Below are 27,583 nucleotides of genomic sequence, written 5' to 3'. Positions count from 1 at the left end.
AGCAAGTTTTGAGTCATATCACAATATAACAATACAGTCATACAAGGCCACAAGCTACTTCTGATTGGCGGTGTTTTGCTATAATGTTTGGGTGTGTCATTCCTGAGTATCATGACGGACTTGAATCAGCCTGGGTGATTCTGAACGTAGCATTGTACCTGTTTGGTGCACCGGATGGGGCCTAATGGATGGATCCACCACATCCAATGTCCCACCACCCCTTCTCATGAGAAAGTTACTTTTCAATCCATCCTAGTGAAAGCCATGACATCACAGAACAATTGTAACCAATGTGTTGGATGTCTGGTTGACCTACTTGCAATAATTGGAGACTCAAGGACAAGCTAAACATATGGCTGAAATGACAGCAGAACTCACTGTTTTCTTCTGTGATGTTGCAGTGCTTGTGTACTTCATGTATTGTTTTATGAGCACACGTACACGGATAACTGTGACGTAATAAAGGAAGAACAAACGAGTTCACAGGTTTGGACCGTCTTGATACAGGCAGGGAAGGCGTTTTTACGAGTTCTCATTATGATCGGACAAATACACATTCTTGACTGACAGTTCAGAAAGCTCTATCATGCCTCCACTGATAGCTAAAATCTGTCATTGTGTACTGTTAACTACAGACGATACACTAACAGTGCTGTAGCCTTCAAATGAATAGTTTCTACAACGGTCAAAGTACACACATTAACAATGATTTATTAAACTATCAATGTTGATTAATGATTTGATTTGGTAACTCACAATGTTAGTGGTAAACCATAATGAGTGAGACTGTTTAAGAGGTCGAAATTCTAATTCAAGGAATAATAAACATATATTGCTACAGCTAAATACTGCTCACATAAATACCACACAACTTTTTTATAATATTTTAATAGCAATACCTAATTTACTGACAAAATTTAATGCAAGCTCCCATTCCTAAAGAGATCTGATTTGTTGTCCTGGGCGATTGGGGGTGGGGTGGGGGTGGGGTGGAGTGGGTGTTGTCTCTAAAAGACATATCCGCACACGGCCTCAAAACTCTGTATTTTACGTACTTATCTTGCCTTTAATACAGATTAAACACCAAAAACAGAGAATTTCGGCAGGATCTGTGTGGCTACTGCGCACAAAACATTTGAATTTAACACTTGTTGAAAGGCTTCACAATTACCCCAAAATAACCCACTTGTTTGCATCTAAAGCATCAGCATGTATCTTTTTATTCATGGACGGTACCGTACAAGTATGGTTGTAAATAGATAATATACAATGTATATACAAACCCTGATGAGAAACAGAAGTTCAAAACAGCCACTGGAATACAACACCAACAAAAGCGATAGCGTTTTCATATTTGCTTGGACCTGTTCTCCCCTCAGAAAATATTTATCTTTTTACCTATATTAATGTAAATATAAATATACAGTATGGATTTACAACATGACATCAGCATGCTCATGATACTTATAAGAGGAGCAATCCTTCACACGCGGACACTAATGAACACACATATACCCTAATAATGAACACATAAGCCTGCTGACATGGTCAGAAATCCTCATTCTACACACACTGGTCAGAAATCTTCATTGTAAACACTCTGGTCAGAAATCCTCATTCTACACACACTGGTACACAGGCTTCAGGGCGAACAAAGCACTGGAGAAGTCTCAGCAGCTACCACATTGGCACACAGTTTATGGATTCACATATTGTCTGAAAGTAAACACAAGTACATATACAATACATGTGGAATCAACAAGCCATGTGGCTTGTATAATGTAACGCCAATTTTTTTAAACATACAACAACGTTAACGTTAATAATGGTACACAAAATGGCATTACGATAATTTTCACTGACTTGTGGCACATCCTTCCTGACTCGTCCGCAAACTTCATATCAGTGGTGTAACTGAAATATTCTTCAGAGAGGGTAAAACGCCTATTAAATACATTAATAAATACCGACCGGATAAAGCCAAGGTTGAGTCCAACACATACCCTCAGTGAAGGCTGTATCGGCCATGACCAGCTGGAATATTTTGGGGTACAGGTGCTCGTGGTTAGTGCCCAGGATGTTGAGAGCAATCTTTGTTCCGGCCTCAATGTCTTCATCTTCATCTTCATGTACAGCCTATCAGAACAACCAGGATCACAAGAGTCAGAACCAGCATCATAGGAGTCAACCTGAGAAATTCTCATCACAGAAGTCAGAACCAGAACAATCAGTATCACAGGAGTCAGAACCAGAACAAACAGTATCACAGGAGTCAGAACCAGAAAAACTGGCATAACATGAGTCAGAATCAAAACAGTCCATATCACCGGAGTCAGCATCAGAACGACCAGTACCACAAGAGACTGGTCATAACCAGAACAACCAAAATCACAGGAGTCAGAATCAGAACAACTGGTATCACAGGAGTCAGAACCAGAACAACTGGTATCACAGGAGTCAGAACCAGAATAACCAACATCACAAGAGTGAGAACCAGGACCGCCAATATCACAGGAGTCTGAACCAAAACAACTGGCATCACATGAGAGAACCAGGACTGCCAGTATCACAGGAGTCTGAACCAGAACAACAGGTATCACGGGAGTCAGAACCAGAATAACCAACATCACAAGAGTGAGAACCAGGACCGCCAATATCACAGGAGTCTGAACCAAAACAACTGGCATCACATGAGAGAACCAGGACTGCCAGCATCACAGGAGTCTGAACCAGAACAACAGGTATCACAGGAGTCAGAACCAGAATAACCGGCATCACAGGAGTCAATGTATACTCCATGTCAATCAATACTACATGTAATATGAGTGATTTCCCACGTAAGAATGGTTCAGGTGTGGTGTTACGTGGTCAACTGTACATGTGGTTAAAGTCCAGTTAACACAGAGAGCAGTTACTAAATGCCACTCATTAAACCAAACTGTATTTCAGGTAATCATTTACTTATGGTCACCTGTCTTACTTAAAGGTTACAAAAACTGTATTTCGCCAAAAGGTTAGCTTTTTTCAAGTGACGCATTTTGCTGGAGTATGACAGATTCACCTACTGTATATGCCCATTCAAAATTTTTATTTTCGTAAAGTGGAAAACTTGTCAGAAAAATCTAAAGTGTTGGCATCATTCTAAGGTCTCATGATGTTCTGAAAATTGAGAATTACAAAAACTAGGGGTGTGAGAGTAGAGGTCGTGTTAGCTCCTCACCTGTACAGCCTTGTAGGCCTGTAAGAATTTCTCACACCCCAGGTCCTGCTCTAGCTCCATACGAGACTCCTCCAGGTTAGAAAACACATCATACTCATCCTCCTCCTCATCCCCCTCATCGCTCTCCTCATCTGTGGATCAGACCAGAGCACATGTATACGTAAAACCTCCACGCTTCTCACAGAGTTACGGTGAGGTTCACATGAATGAAAAGCTTACATGAGCAAAGGATATGCATTGGGGTCAAAAGACCTTTACTCAGAATTGAACATAAAAGTGTAGAAAAAGTTGTTTTATAGGCGGCATTCATCATCAAAATTGTCCATACGGCGAATCTTACAATGAACATTTAAAACACGAAAATGAAACATATAAAAAAATCAAGTAAGGTATTCAGACACAGTTATTAATACTTTTTCTACATATTCTTCCCTTATTTCTTATGTTTTTCATCAATTCGTACGATAGTGACAAAAGCCACAGATTCTGATAAGGAGGATTAACATATATATAGTCCCTATTCACCGTACCTGATTCAAACAGTTGTGAGAATGTCACAGGTATTCTTCGGGAGTCTCCCTGCTCTGCAGGGCCATCCTCATCACATTCTTCATTGTCAGACATGTTCTCTTCAACATCTTCATCCTCTCCTCCAAAGTCAGCCTCATCTGTGTTCTCTGTGACTTCTGCACTCTCCACAGCGGTATGTCCTTCCACCTCTAACACTTGTTTCACTGTATCCTCACCACCTGCTGTTTTATCCTCCTCCTTCATTCCTGACTCCTCATTATTCTCAGCCTTCTTAGTCTCCTCTTCCACTTCTTTGTTATTGGATCCATCCACAGCATTGCTGGTACCTGATCGGGGCGTGGCATCGCTGTCACTCAGACTAAATGCTACTCTGTCACTATCATCATCATCTGAGGTAAGATGTACAATCTCATTAATGAACAATTACATCAATGTCAATACCAAATTGTACATACAATTAATACATACTCATAATTAATCACTCAAAAACTTTAAAATTGCAGGAGAAAATTTGTGTATGTAACACATATTTTCACACACACAGTGAACTACAGGTGTATGTTATACAGGCAGAACAAATGTTGAAGAACCTCAAGTACCTTTGGTCAAACCACCTGGCAGTCCTCACTAAAGCATTAACCAACAATCAAATAAACAAAAAATCACACGGTCACCCCCCCACCCCCCCCACAGAAAGTGATTGACGTGTAGGATTTGATGAGGGTGAACACCAGATACATCACAAAAAGGCTTAGTGATGTCAATGAAAGCTGAGTAATATTACAGCTTTGTAAAGGATAACCCATGTGATGTGTGCCAAAATTTTCTGTGATGTAACTGACTAGTCCCTTCCTCACTCACCAGCCTCTAGGCTGAGCAGACTAGCCATGCTCTCTCTGACAGTTAAAAGCTCATCATCCTCGTCTTCTTCCTCATTCACAGCATATCTGCAACATACAATGACACCATATGTACCACTTAAATATACCAGCTAGGCTTTCCTAGAGAAATTCAGCGCTCTAATCATATGTCAGACACAATGCTGGTCTATCTTCATGCGCTGAGAAACCAACAGAAATCTGAAGACTGGTTAATTTTTGAAAAGAGGCGAATAAGATTAAACGATTGGTACTTAATCCTAACCTTTAGAACTGGTCACTCATATGCTCTTCACCGACACGGAAGAAACCAGAGTGCCCGGAGTAAACCATCTGTCCAGTTTGTTCAGAAGTGACCCACTAATCTGATGAAGGCATCATTTATCACAGATATAAATGATCAAATTCTTGACTTAGGAGCACAAAGGTCATGCTATTCATGTTGCCATATTCTGTCAAAAATCCTATGTCTGTTTTTATACATGTTAAATCACAAATCAGGAAATTTGTTGTAATCCATGCATTCTTATGTCAATACACCTGTACTTGAAAATATAAAAAAGAATCTGTGCTTAATTTGGCTTTCTATGTTAAAAAAGGTCATTGTGGGAAATAATTTTGGAAATAAAATCCATTTTAATACTAATGAGTGAGTTATAATTTCACATCACAACACCTACTCTTCCACATCAGCTATATCCACATCAGCAGACTCTTCAGGCTTAAGCTTGTCTTCAGTCTCCAGTGGCTTGTCTGGTTTCCCTTCAGGACTCTCTGCAGATATTTCCTTTGGGGTCAAAAATATCATCTACTTTGTATTCCCATGAAAATATCCCCCAATTCTTTTCGTCATAAACTATTAAACTTGAGCATGAAAACAACAATATAAATTCTGAGGTGTCTGCAGCATTAATGCTGTAAGTGTACTATAGATTACACGATATAACAATCAATTAACATTTCATACGTCACACTCTCACAAAATATGCACAAACTGTGCTTTCTGGAGAAAAAAAACTGCTTGAGTACGAGCTGTAGAGACTGTGCTACAACTTTAGCTTACTTCCTGCTGACTATCCACACCCTCCTCATCACCCTCATCCCCCTCATCACCACCATCATCATCGTCATCATCATCATCCCCAGCCTGTAACTCGACGCTCCTACTGGGCTTAGGATTGGCACACTTCCCAAATGAATTCTCCTTCTCAATTGTCTTAAACAGTCTGGCTAAATCAGGCTCAGAACACGTCCGCAAAATCTGTCAAAAAACATCAGATGATTTCAAAAATACAGATAAACCACATCTGGTATGTGGAATCAACTCCGTTATTATCTGCCATACTCAAGATTTCCTTAACCTGCCCAGTTACAGGTAACAGGTAACAGGTAATGCATGATTAAATCATGGTACTGGTACAGTAATTGTCTTTGTGTATTTAAAGTGTGTATAAAAATGTATAAAGAATGTATAAAGTGATCACAGCTTGGCATAAACATTAAAAATAGTCTTCCACCTACGTGTATTTAGTATCCATTACCTTAGCATTGGCAACATCAAAACAGCCTGTAGCCAGTAAGCCTTTCATCTGCCCTGATTTCTGTCTGAAATATACCAAAATACGACTTGATCAAGATCAACAGTTACAGCGGTGAATTTGTGATCACAAAAGTTACTGGATTATGCAGGGTAGTAGAGAAGAAATGACAAAGCCTACTGGTAAATGCACACCTCTCAAAAAATGTACATTTATGCTTGAGTAAAAGCTCAAAAGTTTATTTTAGTGAGAGTTTCACTTTGAGCAGAATTTGAAGATGCAGAATTACCTACATGGAATACTACATGGACCATTTCTAAGCAACCTAACAATTAAAACAAAGGGGCACTCACTGTTTTTTCTGAGCAGGTGTCTGATTAGACTGTAGCGTGACTGTCTCTCCTGTCAGAGGAATTCTCCTCGGTTTATCCTCTCCCAGATCTCCATCCTCGTCAAATATATGGACTCTGTCAAACAGTTTGCTTGACCCCTGTGTCACGCCAATCTGAGGCCGGTCACCTGGGCTATCTGCAGGATGACAGTAGAGACAAGATCACAGGACAGCTCCACAACTCAAAATTCTCAGAATGTTTCTCGATATAAAGATAAAATTACATCAACTTAACCATCAAAAATACCACTTACAGACTGGAGTATATCACACTGGTTCATATTACAGCTTTTTGATACTAATCTGTCTTTACAGTGGAATGATTCACATTAATCATACCTTTTGACTTTGGTTGTTTATTTTACAATTTGTCAATCTTGATGAGTTCAGTATGCTACTCATCGGGGTTAGCTGAGAGATGCGGAATATGATTATTGGCGTGGACAGCACACACAAATCCAATTACCTGCCTTATAATAGCAGACATTTATCAGCCTTTTGACTGGTTGTTTGCCAGCTCATTTCCTACAACAGTAGGGCCATGCAAACAGCTGGTCTTGTGGTTGTCGCAGAGCTTGGAACGAGGGCAACAGTTACAAATCCCCTGAGTAAAGGGTTACTGACCAGAATAAAACCATACAGCTTTTGAGAGCTTTGTTTTCTTTCAGATCTTTCCTCTTGGCTTGTGACTTACCATCCGACAGTGTTAACGTGGTTTGTGACTTACCATCTGGCAGTGTCACTGTGGCACTGGCTATCTTCACCTCCCTCAGGGCGTGGAGCACTGTACCGGCCTTCCCTCCCCACTGTCTACGGGCACTGGGGGGCTCTGGCTGACTGCAATCATCTGGGGTGGAGTCTGTGAAATACAACAGTAATTCTTAATGGATATATATTGTGTTATTCAACTTGTTCAGCAGGCTCATTCATGCTTTTCAGCAGACTGTTATTCTGCATATTTAGGCAAACTGTTATTTAGCTTGTTAAACAGATTGCTATTCTTCAAAAGACTGTTAGATTCAACTTGCTCAGCAGACTGGTATATCAGCTTTTTGAGCTTTCTTGAGCAGGCTTTACATGACCCTGTAGTAACAGCTCTAACTTTGTTGAGCACCAGGTGAAATGTTTTCTGATAGCTGATCAATGGCAATAAAAAATACCCACCTACATCCTCTTCTACACACCTGTGTTTTACCTGTCCATAGTTCTGATCAATGACAATAAAAAATAACCGTCTACATCCTCTTCGACTCATGTGTTTTACCTGGCCACCAGATGTGTCCTTACCTTGTGAGGGTGTGTGTTCTAGTTCTGACCAATGACAATAAATTATACCCATCTACATCGTCTTCTACACACCTGTGTTTCACCTGTCCACCAGGTGTGAGCTTACCTTGTGAGTATCATGAGGTGTGTTCTGGTTCTGACCAATGACAATAAAACATACCCATCTACATCCTCTTCTACACACCTGTGTTTTACCTGTCCACCTTGTGAGTATTATGCAGTGTGTTCTAGCTCTGACCAATGACAATAAAACATACCCATCTACATCCTCTTCTACACACCTGTGTTTCACCTGTCCACCTTGTGAGTATTATGCAGTGTGTTCTAGCTCTGACCAATGACAATAAAACATACCCATCAACATCGTCTTCTACACACCTGTGTTTCACCTGGCTACCAGGTGTGAGCTTACCTTGTGAGTATTATGAGGTGTGTTCTAGTTCTGACCAATGACAATAAATTATACCCATCTACATCGTCTTCTACACACCTGTGTTTTACCTGTCCACCAGGTGTGAGCTTACCTTGTGAGTATTGTAAGGTGTGTTCTAGTTCTGACCAATGACAATAAAGCATACTCATCTACATTGTCTTCTACACACCTGTGCTTTACCTGTCCACCAGGTATGTGCTTACCTTCTGAGTGTTGTGAGGATGTCTGTTCCAGGGGCAGCATGGACAGGGTCTGGTGTTCATCTGCCCACTGTGAGCGAGCTGACTCTGGGGCTTCAACCACAAGCTCTGCTGGACTGCCCCACTTGCTACACACTACATAAGGAGACTATAAGAATAAACAGGTCAGTTATCAACTTGACCATGCTATAAGCTTTACATCATGCTTAATACTATGGCCTTAAAAAACATTAAAACAAAATATTTTTGTAGTATCTTTTGTGCGTTGCTATAAACTATAATCATTTACCGGACACTTAACTGGATTGTAAAGACCTGATCATTCTTTTACTCACACAATGTAAATAAACAAACTGTCGAATCAGAAGTTTTATTTCTCATTTAATGTTATCAAATTCATCAGGTTCAGGATTCTTTACCTGTTCATCAATACTAGTTTTCAACTCACATTTTCTGATAAGTTTTTCTTTATTGCTTCTGCCTGTTTTTCTCGTGACCTGTTAAAGGCAAAAAGCAAGATGTACAATGTGCAAAATTTCAATACAAATTAAATGGGACAAATGAAGATTCTGCAAGACAAAAAAATTACAGTAGTTATAGATGTAATAGTACAATTAAAACAGAAGTGAAGGACTTACATCTGGGTGGCAGGGGATTCTGCTTTCTGGACAGCTTGTGGCACAGCAGGCGCCACTGCCACTCCTATCTCCTGTAGTATTTTGGTCATAGGTGCAGCAGCTGCTGGTGTTACAACCTTCATCCTGCAGAATACAGGGACAACACATGAACAATACAACTTACACACGGCAAAGGTCATTACCTCCAGGCAAACAAGAAAACAGTTTTAATCACAGAGACCCTGGGCCAGTCCTGTGTGGAGTACAGACTTGCATCACATTCTTCTGAGTGAAACCATCTAATTGTTCCAAAATATAATGTTTTTTGTTTGCTTTTTTTAAAATCTCTTTCAGAAGGAACTATTGTATTCTAACTTTTGAGCCAATCCTAAGGACACCAAGCAACAGAAATATTATCAGGAATGAAGGATATCATTTGTGCAATAAAAGAATGCAGAAATGATCTGCAACATTGCAAAAATCTTACCTAACATCTGCTCCAACAGCTACATTCTGTCTCTGTAAAATCAACATTATTTGTTTTGTGTTACACATGAATTAATAATAAGAATCAATAGCATATTTTAAGCATGTATATTCTTGCACTCACAACTACCCAAAGTAAGGAAGCAAAGAAATTCGCAGTAAGCTGAGAAAATACATCTCTGCATCAAGAAATGGAAAAAGTTACTTCATTTCACTCTCTTGTTATGTCCCACGAAGAAACTTTGTGTTAACATATTGGATTTTGAAACATGCAAATCAGATTGCATCAGATTGCAGTTTCAGTGTATCTTTTTCTCTACAAAAACAATTCACATGTAACAAAATTCTAAAAGTCCATAATGAACTCATACACACACCCATCTACAAGGCAACATATGAAACATGTATGAAACCTCAGCTAATAATTCCACACTTTAGAAAAGATGTAAGCCATGTCAGAGTGAGGCACAGGTGTATATAAAGCTGACCAAATCCTGTCATCGTATATACCTGTATGTGTGTAATGAAGGCCTCACCTGGTTTTCCATAAGCTTCATTTTCCTCTCAAAGGCTTCTCTTTCCAAATTCACCTTCAGCTCATGGGCTCTCTGATCAGCTTGCAGCTGTGGTCACAAACAACAACAATGTCAAGTGCTACAAGGGTATGTAGGACCAATATTTATCATCAAATATATTAGATGAATAAAATTAAGAAAACACAAGATGAACTGCATGGCTGCTTGCTCATCAACAGCAGACTGAAACATCCAATGGATCACTAACACATGTTAAAGGAGGAATATTTATGTGAATGCTGACCACATTATTACACCTTTACATACTATACATACATATAATGGTTAAGTACAATCCAATATCTAAGATGTAAGAGGATCCATAACTGATGGTACACATAATCCCAGAGTCAGTACTAGCCATGTGCCATCTATTACACATAAGAGGATCCAGAACTCCTGGCGGACTAACCTCAGAGTCAGTACTGGCCATATGCCATCTACTGCTTGTCGGAGGATCCAGAGCTGCTGGCGGACTAACCTCAGAGTCAGTACTGGCCATGTGCCATCTACTGCTTGTCGGAGGATCCAGAACTCCTGGCGGACTAACCTCAGAGTCAGTACTGGCCATATGCCATCTACTACACATAAGAGGATCCAGAACTCCTGGCGGACTAACCCCAGAGTCAGTACTGGCCATGTGCCATCTACTGCATGGAAGAGGATCCAGATCTACCTTCGTTTACTGGACCATATTAACTCTTCAAAGTCCTGTACCTTCCTTCATAAGTATGCATTATTCACAGGCCTATCAAGTTTCACTACGAAGGTCGACAGGCACCTTCGTTATTGACACTGACAGGAGTTCAAAACTACAACATAGGATGTGGCTGTAGTGGGAAGCATGCCAAGTATGAAATAACTTTATTTCACACCAGACCTAGAAGTGTTCGTGTAAAAAATAACTCCCTGCACAGCAATGTGTTAAGGTTTATCGGGGGTTTGTCACTATGAGGCAAAACAGGCTTCATAGAAATTAATGGTGAAACAGCAATGTAGGTTACACCAATCGGCTGTTCAACCGCTTTTGCTATCACTGATATTGCCTGATAGCACTGTGATTTTCCAGTGCCTTCAATTCACTGCTGTTGTATAATGTTGTGTCAAGGAATAAATCGGATCTCTGGAGGAAGTACAGCCGCAATGCATTGGCTGTTTCTGAAGTGTGGGTCTCTGAAGGTTTCAGGAAAATGGTATTGTCCAAATGTCATCTATTTAGTGGACCGAGAACTTACCCGCAGAGCCTTTATCTTATTCTTCCTCTCCTCTTGACTGATGTTGTGGTCCACCCTGTTTTTGCCCAAGTCAGCCTGCAGTTTGCGTCTCTCATTGAAATTCTGCAAACGGATCTTCCGCAAATTTTGTAAATATTCCTGAAAAGCAAAACAGAGTGTTTACCTTAAAAAATGCCGTCCACCTGCACAGAACTCTAGCACAGAAAAATGTTAGGCGTCAATACAAGATAAAACATAGAGGCTGGTTAATGATTAAGTGGTTGTACTCCTGTCAAATGATTTCTCAACCAAGGTACGAGGAAATACTTTGTAACAACATAAACCTGCCATTTTATTTTCATGTCCTACCTGTTCCTCTTTATTCCTTGCAGCAAACGGAGAGGCCTCGGGTTTTGCTTGAGCTCCTTAATCATAAAACACCAACACTTATTCCCTAACATTTGAATGAGTGAACGAATGAATGATTATGGCTGAACGCCACGTTGGCAGTATTGAAGCCATATTGTGGCGAGAACATGTTTAAAAGTAGAGACTGTACATGGTTTTCATGAGAATAGCCAAAATCAAAACAAAATTGATGGATATTTTCAAAACAATCAGAACAAACATGAAAGACAACTTTTAAGACAACTGTGATCAACATAAATCATTTACCATTAATTGAATGAATGATTGAGGTATATAGCCACAGGAAATGTTTCAACTATATCGTGAAGAAACATTACATCTCAACTAAATCTTCCAGCTTAGCAATAAATAAATAAACCACTTCCATTAACCCAGCAAGTATTTTCTCTGGAATTCACATCCTTGGTTCATGGACTAAGTCACAAAGGTGGGACTGATCAGAAACGGAAAAGGTTGTACACAGCATTGACGAACAAGAATAACTAGAGAAAACATGTGTTATAACAATCAATCAGTTCTGAGAAAGGATAATAATCTTCTGTAAAATACATACCTGCATTTCTCTGCTGCCCTCCGGAGTTGGGCTGAAGGATGAGTAAGATACATGAAAAAGACATGTCCAGCAGAGTGTTTATTTTAAAATTTTGTAAATAAATAATTAATTCATAATACATTACTACTGTTTATATACATGTACATCTAGATGTATTAATGACAAGTTTTTCCCAATTTCAAATTGCATACGGTAAATTTGTGTGCAAAAACTTTCGTGGATTTGGTAATAAGACACTTTCGCGGATCTTAACAGAATTTATGGACATCTGATCAAACTTCAATATGGAAACCTCAAGTAATAAAACAACTCAAGTAAAAATGTTATCATTTTAACTTGATTGTACCTGTAAGATGTGACAAAAATTCTATACAATTTGTATCGGGCACGTTTGAAAGGTGATCTGACTGGAAGGCAAGTACAGTCAATAAAAAAACAGCCTCTCTCATCATATGTATATCGTATCACGTACACACACCTAGTACAAATTATCAATTTGTAGGTCTCTAACTGCGGCAATAAGTCAACAGCAACATCGCAATGTGGCGATACTTAGACGGAGCTGAGCCTCCTTAAAAAGTGTTTGAAAAAGTATCAGAACTGTAGTGCTTGTTAACAAATTTATAACTGCAATGCATGCTTCATTAATAAATCACTTACATGGCTTTTAATATTCGATGTCATTAATTTTCGGGGAAATGTGTTTGCTGCAAAATCTGCGAATGTTAGTACCAAGCGAACAAAAAGGCATATACAGTAATATATAATTCTGCTTTTTACTTTCATATAAATGTAGAGGGCCACAAGGAAAATCAAACTGTGAAATCTAAACAAACAAAACTTAAATTCATTTCTTCAAAAATATTCACAAGTAAGGCCTGACACAATCTTCTTCAACTTGTGTCAATATGCCAAAATTGCATCCATGAAGACAAACAACACAGCCAGCCAGAGAAAACAACTGGAACATAATGTCTACTAATGTGCTTGATTTATGGACGTGGAGACAGTTATCCTTCACCATCCCATACACACCCTTCCAAACAGATCAGCCTGCCCTCTGGCCCTGTTCAGGGCTGCCTCTTTCTTCCGCTGAAGGAAATCCCCTACAATTTTAGCTCTCTCTGCTGCTTCCTCAGCCTTTACCCTGTGAAAAAAAAAAACAACAGGAAAACACATGATTTGTTAACGTGCAGCTAAATGCTTGGTTCTGCCCATCTAAATGACAATGATCCTCTTAGCAGTTTTGGAATTAAGGTTAAACTTACTATAAACACAGTAAGATCACAGTACATCATATACTGCAGTCTAAGCTTATCAGTGCTCTCATAACTTCCACTCATAACGACCACATGGCAAATTATCAGAGATTTACTTACGGACATCTCAATAATTCTCCACACGCAAGTATTCAGTTAACGTCACACATGCATACAATTCAATGCCCGCACGCCAATGTACTGAGCAGCTATAACAGTCCTAAACAGTCCAGTGTTACTGTATAGTCACCAGGGCATGGTTCAGACGCAATGCAGTGCCCCAACCTTCATAGCTACACAGCACTGTTTGACCACAAACTGCTTGGCACTGAAATGAAATATTGTCCCACACTACAGCCCTATCAGGGATTTGGTTTGTTGTGGTGTAGATTATGGTACCTGTTTTCCTGGGCCTGCCTGACAGCTAGCTGGGATGGGTAAGGAACACCAGGGACGGGACTGGGTCCTCTCATGCCCTGCCCTGGCCTATGGGCTCCAACAGGACCAGCTGCCATGTAGTCTGTAACACAGGGGTTGACATACACATAGCATTAATAGCTTGAGTGAGGAATGGACAAGATATGAAAGTATAAATGTCTATTTCTCTGATAATATTGTTTCTACATGTATGTTTTTCCATACAGTTACTGGATGTACAATTTAAGAGTAAAGCCTTGATTTCAGTTATGTAAATGATCGTAAAGTATGAAGAACTCCAATAAAGCAGTGTGGGAACAAGAAGATCAAAGCCTTTCTGACTAATAGTAGCCCACCATGTGTACAGTACACTGGGCAAAGTTTGGTGTGAGAAACTACAAGGTTCTGACATCAAAACGTGACTGGTCCAGACAGAACCATGTCACATATCTCCTTGAAACTGTCAGATAAGCAGCCACACACACGTATTGACTGGATAGTATAGTTACCTCGTTGTTGTGGTGCCAGTCCTGCCGCCCGCTCCTGACGCTCTTGCTCTAGTTTGTCTAAGTAAGCGTTGTACTGGTCGTACTTCCCTCTCTGTTCTGCTCCTGCCCTCTCGCCCTGGGAGCACACACCAAAACAAACCTGTATCTGATATGTTCACCATAACACACCCATTTTCAAACCACTCTTTAAAGTTATCTGCACTTAGCCTACAATGGCGTGCCAGTCAATTACTTTTAAGTCTTGGGGATGTGATACAGAAGACTGAAATGCATACATTAACTGCTGGAGAGTTTGCATCTGTAAGCTGTAAGTATGTGCTTCAAAGGCAGTCTGTTTCGTTACCTGGTGTTGACACATACACACGCTCACCTGTGAAGCAGGCCAGTTGAGTTTACCTCTATCAACATCAACCTTAACCTTATCTCTATTGGAACCTCTCTGAAGAAAAGAATAAAAAAAATGATACACCCTAATTCCTCAACCTTTTGGCATATGAAAGAACATATTGGTTTGGTTGGCCAATTTCAGGGCTTCAAAAAAGTGTAATTTTATCAGTTCACACAGAATAATACCTTCAGAATATGCTTGAATAAACCACCTTGCAAACATGCGAAAACATTGAAGAATTACAGCATATCCAAAATAATGCCGCTTATCACGAATACTGAAAACATGACTGCATCTTGAATTTGTATGACAATTATACATTTAAACCTGTAATCATCGCACTGTTTACCATCAGTTCTGTTTTACATTTCCTAAGTCTACATGGACTTACATCTGAATCCCCTGATCCCATAGAGATAATGTTCTTCCAGCCTTCTTCCCTGGCCCTGTTCATTCTAGCTATCTGTGTAACAAATCCACACAATGTGCTGTTAGTAGGCATGTGTAGTGATCAGAAAATGAAATCTTTATTGATCAAGACATTAGATTAAGATTGAAGACCACATGCTAGAGGTACAAAACATGACAAAACAATGTATGCACAATGCTGCCAGAAGAAAAAAAGAGTCAGCTATTCTTAAAAACAAAAACATAAAGAGAATCAGTGGCTTATTCAGTTGGAATGTTTTAAGTTACAAACTTAGTATATGCAAAGAAAATACACCCTGTGCAAAATAAAGTTTGGCGTAGATGACAGCATGTACACATTTCCTATTTCCAATCTTAGCCAGTCGGTGACAAGATTTGCTTCCCCTTAAATCAAAGCAATGCCTACAGGCAAGTATACGAAGGATATTAACAGAACTGACCTTTTGCTTCTCCACCAGCTCTTGGTGTCTCTTCTCATACTGCTGCTGTGTACATCAAAAATATATCTATATACAAGACTTCAACACATGTACAAAAGCATAGGGAACTCATCACATCGAAGACAGAACAATGTTACAATACACGGACTAGAGCTCATATACTGTAATGTTGTAGACATCGCGCCACAATGAATTTCGGATGTAAGACTTGACTGAAGTTCTGCCACTCTATTATCTCTATCTTCTATATACTTAGAAAAATAACATACATTGAAAAATTCTACTGCACTAATTGGGGCAGAAAGAAGTAGTAAACAAGTGCAATTGGTATAGTATTCACCAACTGGCCATTTTTCTTTTTACCTTGTTTCTAGCCTCCTCCTGTCTCTTCTTCTCTCTAGCTATTAACTCCTGTCTTCTCTTCTCTAAGCTCTTGAGAAAAAAAACAGGATGGAAGTTTATTACCTCTATATATGAAATTATTCACAGGTTCCTGCCAAAATGTTCTGAATAACATAATGTAAAAAACATGTTTTTATTTTGCTTTTTTTCTGGGAATTTTTCCAGTTTCTGTTACATTATGTTGACTGAATTTTGTAGCTATAATTTGTGAAAAAACATGCTCTCCCAGCCCTGGACGGGGAATTTCTCACCATTTGCGATATTTTGAGCAGTGCATTGAAGACAAGTTGCCTTCCACCCATGTCGTGTCAATATGTGAGAAAGTTGATAAAGGTTAATGGTTTACCCGAGCACTCACTGACCACAAATAAATGTGAAGAATTCTTCATCATGGCATTAATCAACAATCAAACAATAAATATACGAACAAAAACCCTGCTCTATTACTTCCCCAGTAATGTCAGTGTTTTACTTACAGCAGATGGGCCCACAGGTAGTGGTCGTCTGTTCTCTGCTGAGCCAGGTCGTTTCTTCAGGTCAGCCGAGGCTCTGAGGACATCATTAAATGAAGTTTTGAATATCATTCTAATTTTTTAAAGCACAATACAAGACCCAACATGAATGAACGCATAGTCAGCATGCAATAGATTTCTATTATTTAACAAAAGTGAGGTATAAAATGTTCCATGTAAGACAGGTTTACTTGTGATCAGTCAGAGAAGAGTCTGACAACGACTTTCTTAACTCATATCATATTGTATAGAGCATGAAAATAAGTTTTCATAGGTGATCACAAAATGATTGGCTTACAAGGTTATAAAAGATTATACTGTTTGGTGTTTGGGGCCTATGCAAAAAATGTAGACCATGGGTGAGAGAAAGTCCATGAGAAACTAGCCCAGGTGTGCCTACATACAACAATCATATGAACTCAATATTGAGCCAGAAAGTGTCTTTACAGACTGGAGCTCACCTGTTCTCCTTGGACTTTCTGACCATGGGTTTGCCGTAGACTTTGGCTGGATCATACCTCCCCCCCGCAGCTGGCGGACGAGCCCTACCAGCTGTAAGGACAAAGTCAGAGAGCGTCAGGAATATGCTAACTATGGAGTATTAACCATGGATGGATAAAGCTTACAATTCGATACCTTATGGCCATATGCTACAAAGGCATGTCTTCTCTAATCCTGCAGCCATTCTGAATTTGTAACACCTGGTTATTTGTGAATAACAAAGACCGTAACGCCACAATTATCACAAATGTACCTGGCTCAATGGCAGCAAGCCAAACCTCGCTCACCGCCATTTTCAATTCGAGTCAGCCACACTTGGCATCAACCAGAAAAAGGAAAACCCATGGAAGGATTGGATTGAAACAAGTGAGATATATCATTAAAAGGACGCTTGCCAAATTGTTTGGGAGTCTTCACTTTAATTTGTTTAACAGAAATGAACTGTTATCAGCTATTGTGAAGTATATGCATGTATCTATGTATGCTTGGGGTTTAATGTCGTATTTAACAATTTTTTAGTTGTATGACAAGAAGACATCGTTAGGTGTGTGTACATATACTGGGTCTTCTTGTGGCTGGGTGAGACCATACCATCAAAGTGCTGCCTCCATTAGAGTAAAAGACAAAGACACCAGACTTGACACCCCACCCAGTCACATTATATTGACACCGGGCCAACCACTAATGTTTCTTTGCTTTGACCTCTGAGCGCTGAGCGACAAGTGAGGCAGCAGCAAGTATAAGTGTTTGCTATGACCTCACCCGGATTGACCCAGGGGTTTCCTGACTTAGAGGTGGATGCTCTAACCATTGGGGCACCAAAGCGGTTTGTTAAAAAAGGCCATGATCTTAATTTTGGGAAAAGCAGCCAAGTTCACCACAACAACTGAGTTACATTATTCAAAAATGGCAGTTTGCAAAGTTCTGATGTTGTTGATGCATCGGTTACATTTTTGTTAGTTGTTATCTTGGGGTCTTTATTATATCCGCATAATGAGGTGATATGAAGTCAGAATTACTTCATTATCGAGGGACACATCGTTTTGTAGTGCAGAGAGTTGGCACACTGAGGACAGCGCAGGTGACAGGACCCGAGTTCCAGGTTAGTATTAAATGTAACAATTCAGAGCAGTTAATGCAAAGGCTAATCTGGGAACATGGCTAACAGTAGTTTCACAATTAAAATGTATAACCTGGTAGAAATGCATACTTTGTGGCAAAATGATCTCAACTTGGAGTTATATTATTTGTGTTTTTTCTTTCTGTTGTTGAAAAGCAAACAAATCAGGAAATGGTGACAAAATCTACCTGATGGAGGTCTAGCAGGTACAACTGGTGGACGGACAGCGCCCCCGGGTGAGGGGTCTAATTTCTTTTTCAACTTTACCCCATGCATCACGGTGTGACTGAATTCATCAGAAAACTCCTAGATGAGAATGAGAAAGAACATCTGGTTATTTTATCTGCATTTTTTCATAGGTGCTTTTGTTGGCAACAAAAGCTAAGCAACACAATATGAAACACACAGAAATTCAGAAACAAACTTCATGCCACAATTGTCATGATAACTACACGTACTTCAGTACATATGCAGGTAATCTTTATCAACAATGCAGGCCATTCCAACAAACAAGCTTTCACAGAAGTTTACAGGAAAGTATCAACTACAGCGATGGTATACATAACATCATTTGCTTTTCTTCAGATGTGAGATTATTTCTGAATACTGATAACATCTGTCTATACTTACAGCATCTGAGAGGAATTTCTGAATCCTTGGCCGTAAGAAGGGTTTCTTCAGTATAGTGTTTATTGAGGGCCTGTCTCTGGGGGAGCGTTTGAACAGCTGTGCCAGCAGGCCCCTCATGTCATAGCTGTACTTTGGGGAGATGGGTGGGTAAGACCCTCTGGTAACACACACAACACCATCATTATAACAAGACAAGTATGTGAATTTGTCAGATTAAAACATACTGAGGCTCAGAGCATGGTCTATCTTACCAAAATATGGTTCAATTCTCAACAAATGAGCATGAACATTTTTCACTTCATTTTACTTTTATTCTTCATTCTTTAAAATTATTATTATTACCCAGAGAATTAAAAATCCAAAAATGAAGTTTTCCTCCCACAAATGTGTAAAGAGGCCTCCATGGCCGAGGGGAATTAGCATGCCAGCATGGTGAAATGACCCTACAGCCTCCCACCTGAGAGGCTACTGTGAGTTCAAGTCCACCTGATGTTGGCTTCCTCTTCGGCTCTATGTGGGAAGGTCTGTCAGCAACTTGCAGATGGTTGTGGGTTTCCCCCAGGCTCTGCCTGGTTTCATCCCATCATAATGCTGGCCGTCGTCGTATAAGTGAAATATACTTAAGGCGTAAAACACCAATCAACTAAATAAACAAACAAATATGTATACCATCAGAAAATAAATTAAAAGAAAAAACAAGAACAAATGTCATACCTGATAATTTTCAACACCAAGTTTTTCATATTTCCAGACTCAAACTGAAAAGATAATAAAAATTCTTTTGAATTAAGATAATGTATGTTTAGATACAGCACTAGAGCCCAAGGGCTGTGAAATGGGTGTATTGCTTTTCTCCCATTTTTCTTGTAACTAATGACCTGTTGTCTTCTAGTACAATTCATTGGTCTTCTCCACCCACAACGGGCCTATCAGTTAGTCTGTCTGTAATGGAGGATCCGGCCCCACCTCATTATGACATGACTTTAAAGAGAATGCATGCCACAAGAACGTCATATTATGATATACTGTAAGATTGCAAACTTTTATATTTGTTCAGTTAGTGTGAGCATGAAAATCTTCATTACTTGATTTATTTATTTGATTGGTGTTTTATGCCGTACTCAAGAATATTTCTCTTATATGACAGCGGTCAGCATCTGCCTGGAAGGAAAACTGGCAGAGTTCGAGGGTCTTCAATATTAGTACCACTGCCGTATGTGGCAATGTATCAAGCCAACATATCGTAACACAATACATGTTTGGGTCCTTACATTGTATAGTTGCATCTCAACAATACAAATATGGCAAGGACACATAAATTATATGTACAATCTCTCAACCTTTTTTCCAGCCTTTCAGGATTACATCCAAATGTTCATCACATGTAGCAAATGTAATTAACAGCTCATTCCACAATTTAACAGATAACTTCTTCAACGGACCATGCAAAATTTTATATCATAAGTTTGTTGGCATTCAAGCAATTAGCAAGATCAATTATTGGGCAGTGACCCAAAGGGTCAAGCAGTGCCATAGATAATTTTCAGCAGTAGTGCAGTACTCCCTACTTTTCCAAGAGAGGGAGTACTGGGTAAGCCTACCACAGTACACATTTTTTGAAAATACTAAATACTTCACTATTTTGGGTCCCCAGGATTACACCCAGAAAGTGTGAAGTTGATTGAGTGAAGGGGTTGAGGAAATCAAAAGACATGTACATGTACAGGCCCACACAGACCCACCTGTACACAGATTCTTGTAGTTTCTTCTAGCACTACAAGAATATGTATCTACATGTCGATTTCCCAGAATTATGACTTGTCATAACATTCCAGAATAAATTAAATATTTCAGCTCTTCCACACTAGGAATGGATCTGAATGACGCTCATAGGCCTACATTTATTTATTGCATCTCAACCTGTTGGCCTACTGGGTTTTATTCCAATAACTCATTATTGCCTAATGCAACAGGTAATTTTTTTTTACCTGTCGAAACATTTTCGTACAGACGAACGACTGCCATTTTGGGATCAAAACATGATACGCTCGTTATGCTAAATCCAAATGTCGGTCTACATTAGAGTGAGTGAGTGCTTGGGGTTTAACGTCGTACTCAACAATCGGCCTACATTAGAAGACAATAATTTATTTTTTGTGCTTTATTTATTGGCAGTTTATAGTACAAATCTAAAGTGTTCCTGAACACTGGCTGTTATCGTGATCGTTGTGTTTCATTGTATTAGCTTCTGTCCTCAGAAATCACCGATACATGCACATATTGGAAAATGGACCCTTGATGACACTTTAACATAGCACAAATAACTGACGTTCGGTGTAGAATTAAAACCATTCATTAGGAGTGATATCAGGAAGATTTAATGCAGTATAGTAGCAGAACTTGCTGTGTAGTATAAATCCAAATGACCATTTTTTAAGCCCTTGCTACATCTCCTTCATGGCAAACACTTGAGAATGTCACAAATACAAATAACACAGTAGTCATCTCCATGACTACCGGTAGAGGTGCATGAGCCTTTGCTGTAACCTTCAGTTTCTGAAAACTAACATGCTGTGGACAGCGTCGCGCACATGAACAACTATGACAATCTACTTTCAATTCTGACAGGGCTGTTTGCTTTAAATCTCGTGAGTATACTATAGCTTTCAGGGATTTAGGTGAAAACACAAATTGTCATACGTATTCAGTACACTGTTTACACTGTTTTAATTTTAGAAAGGTATCATCTAATTTTTACGTGCTTGCATGCCTCTTATCTGCAGCTCTGGGGTCAAGGTCAAATGGCATACCTGTCGTCTGATCACTTCTACATACTTTATTTTCACCATTTTGGTAGGCCTAAATATTATTAGGAACTGTTAAATACATGAACGTAGGCTACCTTACATGGTGTAAACCTTTTCGCTACATACACTATCACAGGCAATCAAGGTACCGACTGGTAAGTGACATTTACCGTCACGATCATCAAAACAGCGAAATCACATTCAATAACCTGACGTGAAATGAAACTAAACGAATAATAAATGAAAGCATGACTCCAAACATAAATGAAATTTTTTTCAATGCATAATCATAACATATAAATCCCAACAAAACAATGAAGAAAAGATCACAAAAGGAAGCTAATATTTGACCACAACACATGGTCTATTTCGTTAGGTGCAATGACTTGGTATACTTGGGTGAAACTACTTCCAACAATTTCTCGTGCCTCTATAATGGGCCTCTGGCAATTCTCACCAACAGACCCATAACAATTACTTGGAAATGATGAAGTTTTAAAGATATAACAATAAAGACACAGTCATACACATACATTAGCTGTATCCACATATTACACATATTTACAATGTCATCATACTGTTATGCTGACGAACTATATACAGTATTTTGTATCTTTAATCTTGATTGTAGCTCCAAAAACAAGAGACATTTTAACTTACAGCATGCTTGAGAGTAGCCAATTCATATAATACACAGCCAAGGGACCACACATCACTGCAACATAAAAAATCAAATTCACCAGTCATTTAGAATATACTAGCTTTCTTGCTATAAACACATGTATTATTAATGCATTATTCAATGCAATCAGGAAGCTATCACACGTTATACTGTACTTGACGGGAAATACAGAATGAACTTCAAATATTAAAGGCTGACTCAATGAAAGACGAAACACTGAATCACAGATTTCTTAATTAAGAGAAACATTTTGAGCAATTTAAACATGTGAATTGCTGGTCCACATTTTCTGACAATCAAGGTACCTACCTTTTGTTGTTGTATGGTTTGTTTTCACAGATCTCTGGAGACAAATAGTAAGGGGTACCTATACAAGTCCTGGCTAGTTCCACTGTGCTGAAGGAGCAACACAATAAAAACTTTAATTTCAAATTATTTGCATAAAAAATGTCAATCAACAAACACACAAAACTTAAGCTAATGCAGACTTATTGCGATATGGATATCTTTGTTGTTTATGTATAAAAAAATGTTTGTTTTGTCATACCAGTAAAACTATTATCTTTTTTTTTCTAGTTTGAGTAATAGAATGACTGAATGATGAATGGCTATATACCATTGCCATACTGAGGTTAATACATACAAAAAGAGTACTGGTACCTGTTAAGGACCTTAGCAATTCCAAAATCTCCTAGTCTCACTCTCCCAGACATTGTAAGAAAGATATTCTGGTGAAGAAACAGAAGCTGTAGTTATACAAGAAATGACTCACAAAAGTAACATTTAGCTCCAGTATTAGATGAAGAGGAGCAAGATTTGAAAAGTTCAAACTTCAGACATGTACATGTATCTTTTTAATTTAAAGTAAAGTATGGACTATGGCTTTACATGGGAACACAGAAGTTGTGGGACAATAATTTTATACATTTGAATGTTTTAACTATTAATTCATTTATGATACTTTATCAGCTATATTAACCTTCTTCATTGTGCAATATTTGTGTGAATGACAGATAATCATCCACCAATGTAACGGCTTTGGCTATTTATTTACCTCATTGGCTAATTTATATAATCTCTGTACTCACCTGTGACTTTATGTCTCTATGGAGTATCTTCCTGTCATGGATGTGTTTCAACGCTAAACAAATTTGGACAAACCAATCCAGGACCTTTGGTAGAGATAAACACAGGGACACACTTACTGTTATTACACAATGGAACTCACATTTCCCTGATATGTACCACATTTAGTTTCAGTTATAATGAGCATGACCTTTTCAAAATTTTCTTGAGAAAGTTCTTTTTTTGTGCAGGGCTACTATCTCATTTGATAGACAGAGATTGCATAGAAATGTCACATAACACTGAGAAATCTTTGATGTATTTCATCTAGCATACTGAGTACTTTTTTTTTTACATTCTTAAATGCAAAACTAACAGTAATTAACCTTATGACCACAAACAATGGTCTTGCCTAATTACCTCTGTACAAAACATACTTCTTATACGACTGCACAACAGTTTCAGCACAAGACTTTTCAGGAACCAAACTTCATACAAACCTGGGCTTCTTGGAAGAGAACTCCACGCTGAGCACTGATTTTGGAGTACAAATCACCTAAATGCCGCAAAAAATGTTACTTAGTACAAACATGACAAAGAGGCCAGAATTTGTTGCAATCCAATCCCTTAAAACTTGACAATTAACTGCATTATTGTGGCACATTACGGATAAAAATGGAGCAAATAGAAATTAATATGCGTAAACTGGCACATTCTACAGCTCAAAAGAAAGAAATCATCAGTTATTTGTTTATTTCAATCTGTTGCCATGTCAGTGATGGTAATCACTTATCAACTCACCCCCTGCACAGTAATCCATGATGATAAACAAACTGCCATGCTCTGAAAGTAGTCATGTTACTGGGATGACACAGTATACAGTAACCAAAACAAATCTAACTAACCACCATTATAAATTCAAAAAATTTCAGGCAAATAGAAAACTCAATTGACTGTCATTTTGCCCATCAAGCAAAGTTTGAAAGAGTAAACATTTCATGTCTCAGTGTCTATACATTAGTTAGATGTTGCACATATATCATACATAACTAATGTCTACCTGAATGTCCAAATTTAGTATTAACCAAAACAATCTGTTGTTATTCCAGCCCTTAATACCTTCAAATGACTCTCTGTATGTCACAATGTTGGGGTGATTCAACTGAGCTAGTACGGCAACCTACAAACAAAAGCAAACCACTTACAAATATAGATAGTTATAAATTACATCATTTGTGAATAGGTAGCTTATCTCCTTTGATTGAGTCTGACTGCCTATACCCAAAGCTGGTATTTAGCCCATACCTCAAACTAGGTGTTCAGAGTCACACATTTTATCCTTGAGCAGTGATCCACTGACCTGTTTTGACAGAGTCTGCATAAAATAGTTACAGCTCAAAATGCAGGTGCCATAGATACAATGACTTTGTGTAATAAGGTTTGCAATAAACTGTAAATAGCACTTGTTTTTCGCATATTCTTGATTGGTGATAATATAATAGTAATATGTAGTCAAGATTATTTCACTTTTCAGTATACATGTAAACGTATGATATTAATGAGGAAATACGCTAGGTACAGAAGAATACTGATGAGCCCGATACAGCTACACTGACTCTGCTACAGTCCAGCAAATGGAGTGAATACCCTACACTATTATAGAACACTCAAGTGACAAAGGTGAACACAAATTGCATACCTCCTTGCGTGATTCCTCTCGTTCTCTGGCATTCATCTATTAACAAACAGACAAATAATTCAAACTAAACAACAAAACAACTGAAAGACTGTCATCATTTTATAATAAACAGACCAAACTCACATAAAAAAACTTCTATATCCCGGAGAGTTCAGAAATGTTTAACATAGCTGTACACGTATGGGACTAGCTAAGTTTCTTTACTAAACAGTGGCTATCATTGATCAGGATCATCTCAACCCCATGAAGAAATGTTTCTGAGTAGAGTGCAATTATCAAATATTGGAGTGAAGGAGGAAGATGCCAAACCAATTCACATGAACATGTATTATGCACCAGTTTTGAGAACATTATGGTACTTCTAAATGGGTGAAGGAGCCTCCATGGCTGAGGGGGTTAGCACTCCAGCATGGCAGAATGACCCAGCAACCTCCCACCAACGCTGTCTTTGTGTGTTCAAGTCCAGCTCATGCTGGCTTCCTCTCCGGCCTTACATGGGAAGGTCTAGCAGCAACCTGCGAATGGCTGTGGGTTTTCCCTGGGCTCTGCTGGTTCCCCAACCATAATGCTGGCCATCATTGTATAAGTGAAATATTCTCGAGTATGGCATAAAACAGCAATGAAATAAATAAATAAACTGGTGGGACTAGAAGCCAACACTGTTGTCCCTCACAGCTATGAAATTTGTGCAGGAATCAGATTTTGCATGATTGAACAAAAGATTGAAAAGATTGAAAAGATCAAGTCCTTCTGACAAAGCGATGAGCCTGTTATCTGAGCTGACTGACTGTTGGTTAAGGGATATTTGGATATGCCATAATAATGACTGAGCAGCCACGACATAGAGGATATTTCACATTGAGGGTTGAATATTACAAACATTTTTTGACTGAAAGGTGGAAATGACAACCCACAAGGCACAAAGGCTTTCACAGACTTGTGTACATAACGTGACCTTGCACATTATGTCTTGTATGACGTCGTGTCTTGTTGTGTGACTTAAGAAATGCTAAAGTTGACTGAACCTGTAAAATGACGCCCTTTTTGCTAAGCTCGGATTGAAATGTCATAAAACAAAATGTTTTCTTTTGATGTCATGGTGTTGGGTTGTGCAACAAAAAAAGTGATATCTAATTCTAGCCAGTGAGATATCACTTTTATCAGTGAAGGAAATCCTGAAATTTCACCTTTATATAAATAATAATGTGGGGTATCCAAATAACCCTCAACCAATAATCAGTGTATCCTTTCTCAATCTAATGAGACCGATGCTTTATTTAAATAATTAGCACAAACGGCCTGTTTACATGATAAAGAGACACTTTGTTTTTAACCATTTTGCCCCAAAGCTCTTTAACATCCCGCCCTGCCATAGACTTGGGTATCCTATTAATAACAACTGCATAATTTCGAGATAAAAAATCTTGATGCTCAGGAGCTTTATTATTTCTGGAATTATTAGAATTACACCGAAGGAGGTTGTCGAGTGTGTATATTTAATGTGTGATAGTGACCAAATATAGTCGTCCTTTCATGATGCTGAAAATTAAAGCCTTCATCAATCGATATTTTTGTATATTCTGCTGCCATGGTAACACATACTGAGAGTATGGAAAAACGAAAGCAAATCTTACCTTGATGATTCCAATTTCCTTTACCACATACTGTTCACCATTTGTTTTGGATTTTACAAGGTAAGCCTTTCCAAACGACCCTTCCCCGATCTTCCTTAGTTTCACAAATTTATCCATGACTGCTAAAATGTAACAAAAACAAGTACTTTATTTTAGTGTCATCGCGTCAGCGACAGCGATGAAATGGCGGACATATTTACTGCGCATGACCGGAAATGTACTCTTTGAAACAAAAATGTCAACAGGGAAGAGTTACCCGCACGTGTTGTAAACCCACAACGTATGTGTTTACAGATCCCACTTCACAACGCGAATTTATGTCTGTGTTGCGGTGGATGCTATTCACACTACCGTCATTAAAACTGAGCGAGGTCACGCATGCGGAACAATGCAATCGACCTAAATAACTAAGAGCTAGCCCCAAAATAATAATTTTATTGCACTAACCTAAGATGAGCATTAATGACACAAGGGGAGGCTGTCACTAAAAACTTTCATTCTGTTACTAGAAGTATCTAAGTTCCTTCTAGAGAATATTTTCAAAATTGTTCTTATTATTATCCTTGACTACACACCAGTATTAAGATTTGCATAATAAATGCAGTGTTACATGTCTACTGATTTGTAATTCATCTATTCATAGAATTTTATTTTTACATATGTATAAATACAATTCAGTGCATTTAATAAATGCTATTTTCAGCATGATTACAGAAACGAATTTTCCTGTAGATAAC

At 38.6% G+C, this 27,583-nt stretch overlaps 1 protein-coding gene across 2 annotated transcripts; it reads right to left on the bottom strand.

Moving 5' to 3' along the window:
* Positions 1 to 526: 526 nt before the first annotated feature.
* On the bottom strand, positions 527 to 27,301 carry LOC135472789 (serine/threonine-protein kinase Nek1-like). Of its 2 annotated transcripts, none has more exons than XM_064752456.1 (39): positions 26,847 to 27,301; positions 25,213 to 25,248; positions 24,633 to 24,693; positions 24,315 to 24,356; positions 24,014 to 24,069; positions 23,537 to 23,620; positions 23,109 to 23,176; positions 22,758 to 22,844; positions 22,427 to 22,481; positions 19,674 to 19,717; positions 18,960 to 19,116; positions 18,518 to 18,635; positions 17,170 to 17,260; positions 16,673 to 16,745; positions 16,158 to 16,226; positions 15,795 to 15,839; positions 15,317 to 15,388; positions 14,908 to 14,976; positions 14,538 to 14,652; positions 14,011 to 14,131; positions 13,388 to 13,499; positions 12,353 to 12,383; positions 11,740 to 11,795; positions 11,392 to 11,529; positions 10,118 to 10,204; positions 9,583 to 9,614; positions 9,117 to 9,239; positions 8,927 to 8,975; positions 8,482 to 8,626; positions 7,286 to 7,417; positions 6,521 to 6,695; positions 6,171 to 6,234; positions 5,693 to 5,890; positions 5,310 to 5,416; positions 4,613 to 4,698; positions 3,751 to 4,140; positions 3,221 to 3,351; positions 2,004 to 2,136; positions 527 to 1,716 (listed from the first exon to the last, which is right to left on the bottom strand). In XM_064752456.1, the coding sequence occupies exons 1-39, from the start codon at positions 26,961 to 26,963 to the stop codon at positions 1,706 to 1,708; spliced, it is 3,780 nt and encodes a 1,259-aa protein (XP_064608526.1). In that variant the 5' UTR covers positions 26,964 to 27,301; the 3' UTR covers positions 527 to 1,705. The 2 variants fall into 2 exon arrangements, with proteins under 2 accessions (XP_064608526.1, XP_064608528.1); XM_064752458.1 differs by having other exon boundaries at positions 15,795 to 15,836.
* Positions 27,302 to 27,583: the final 282 nt, after the last annotated feature.

The sequence above is a fragment of the Liolophura sinensis genome, chromosome 8 (assembly GCF_032854445.1).
Source record: "Liolophura sinensis isolate JHLJ2023 chromosome 8, CUHK_Ljap_v2, whole genome shotgun sequence".
Taxonomy (NCBI): Eukaryota; Metazoa; Mollusca; class Polyplacophora; order Chitonida; family Chitonidae; genus Liolophura; species Liolophura sinensis.
This window is presented reverse-complemented; position numbering and strand designations above follow the sequence as displayed.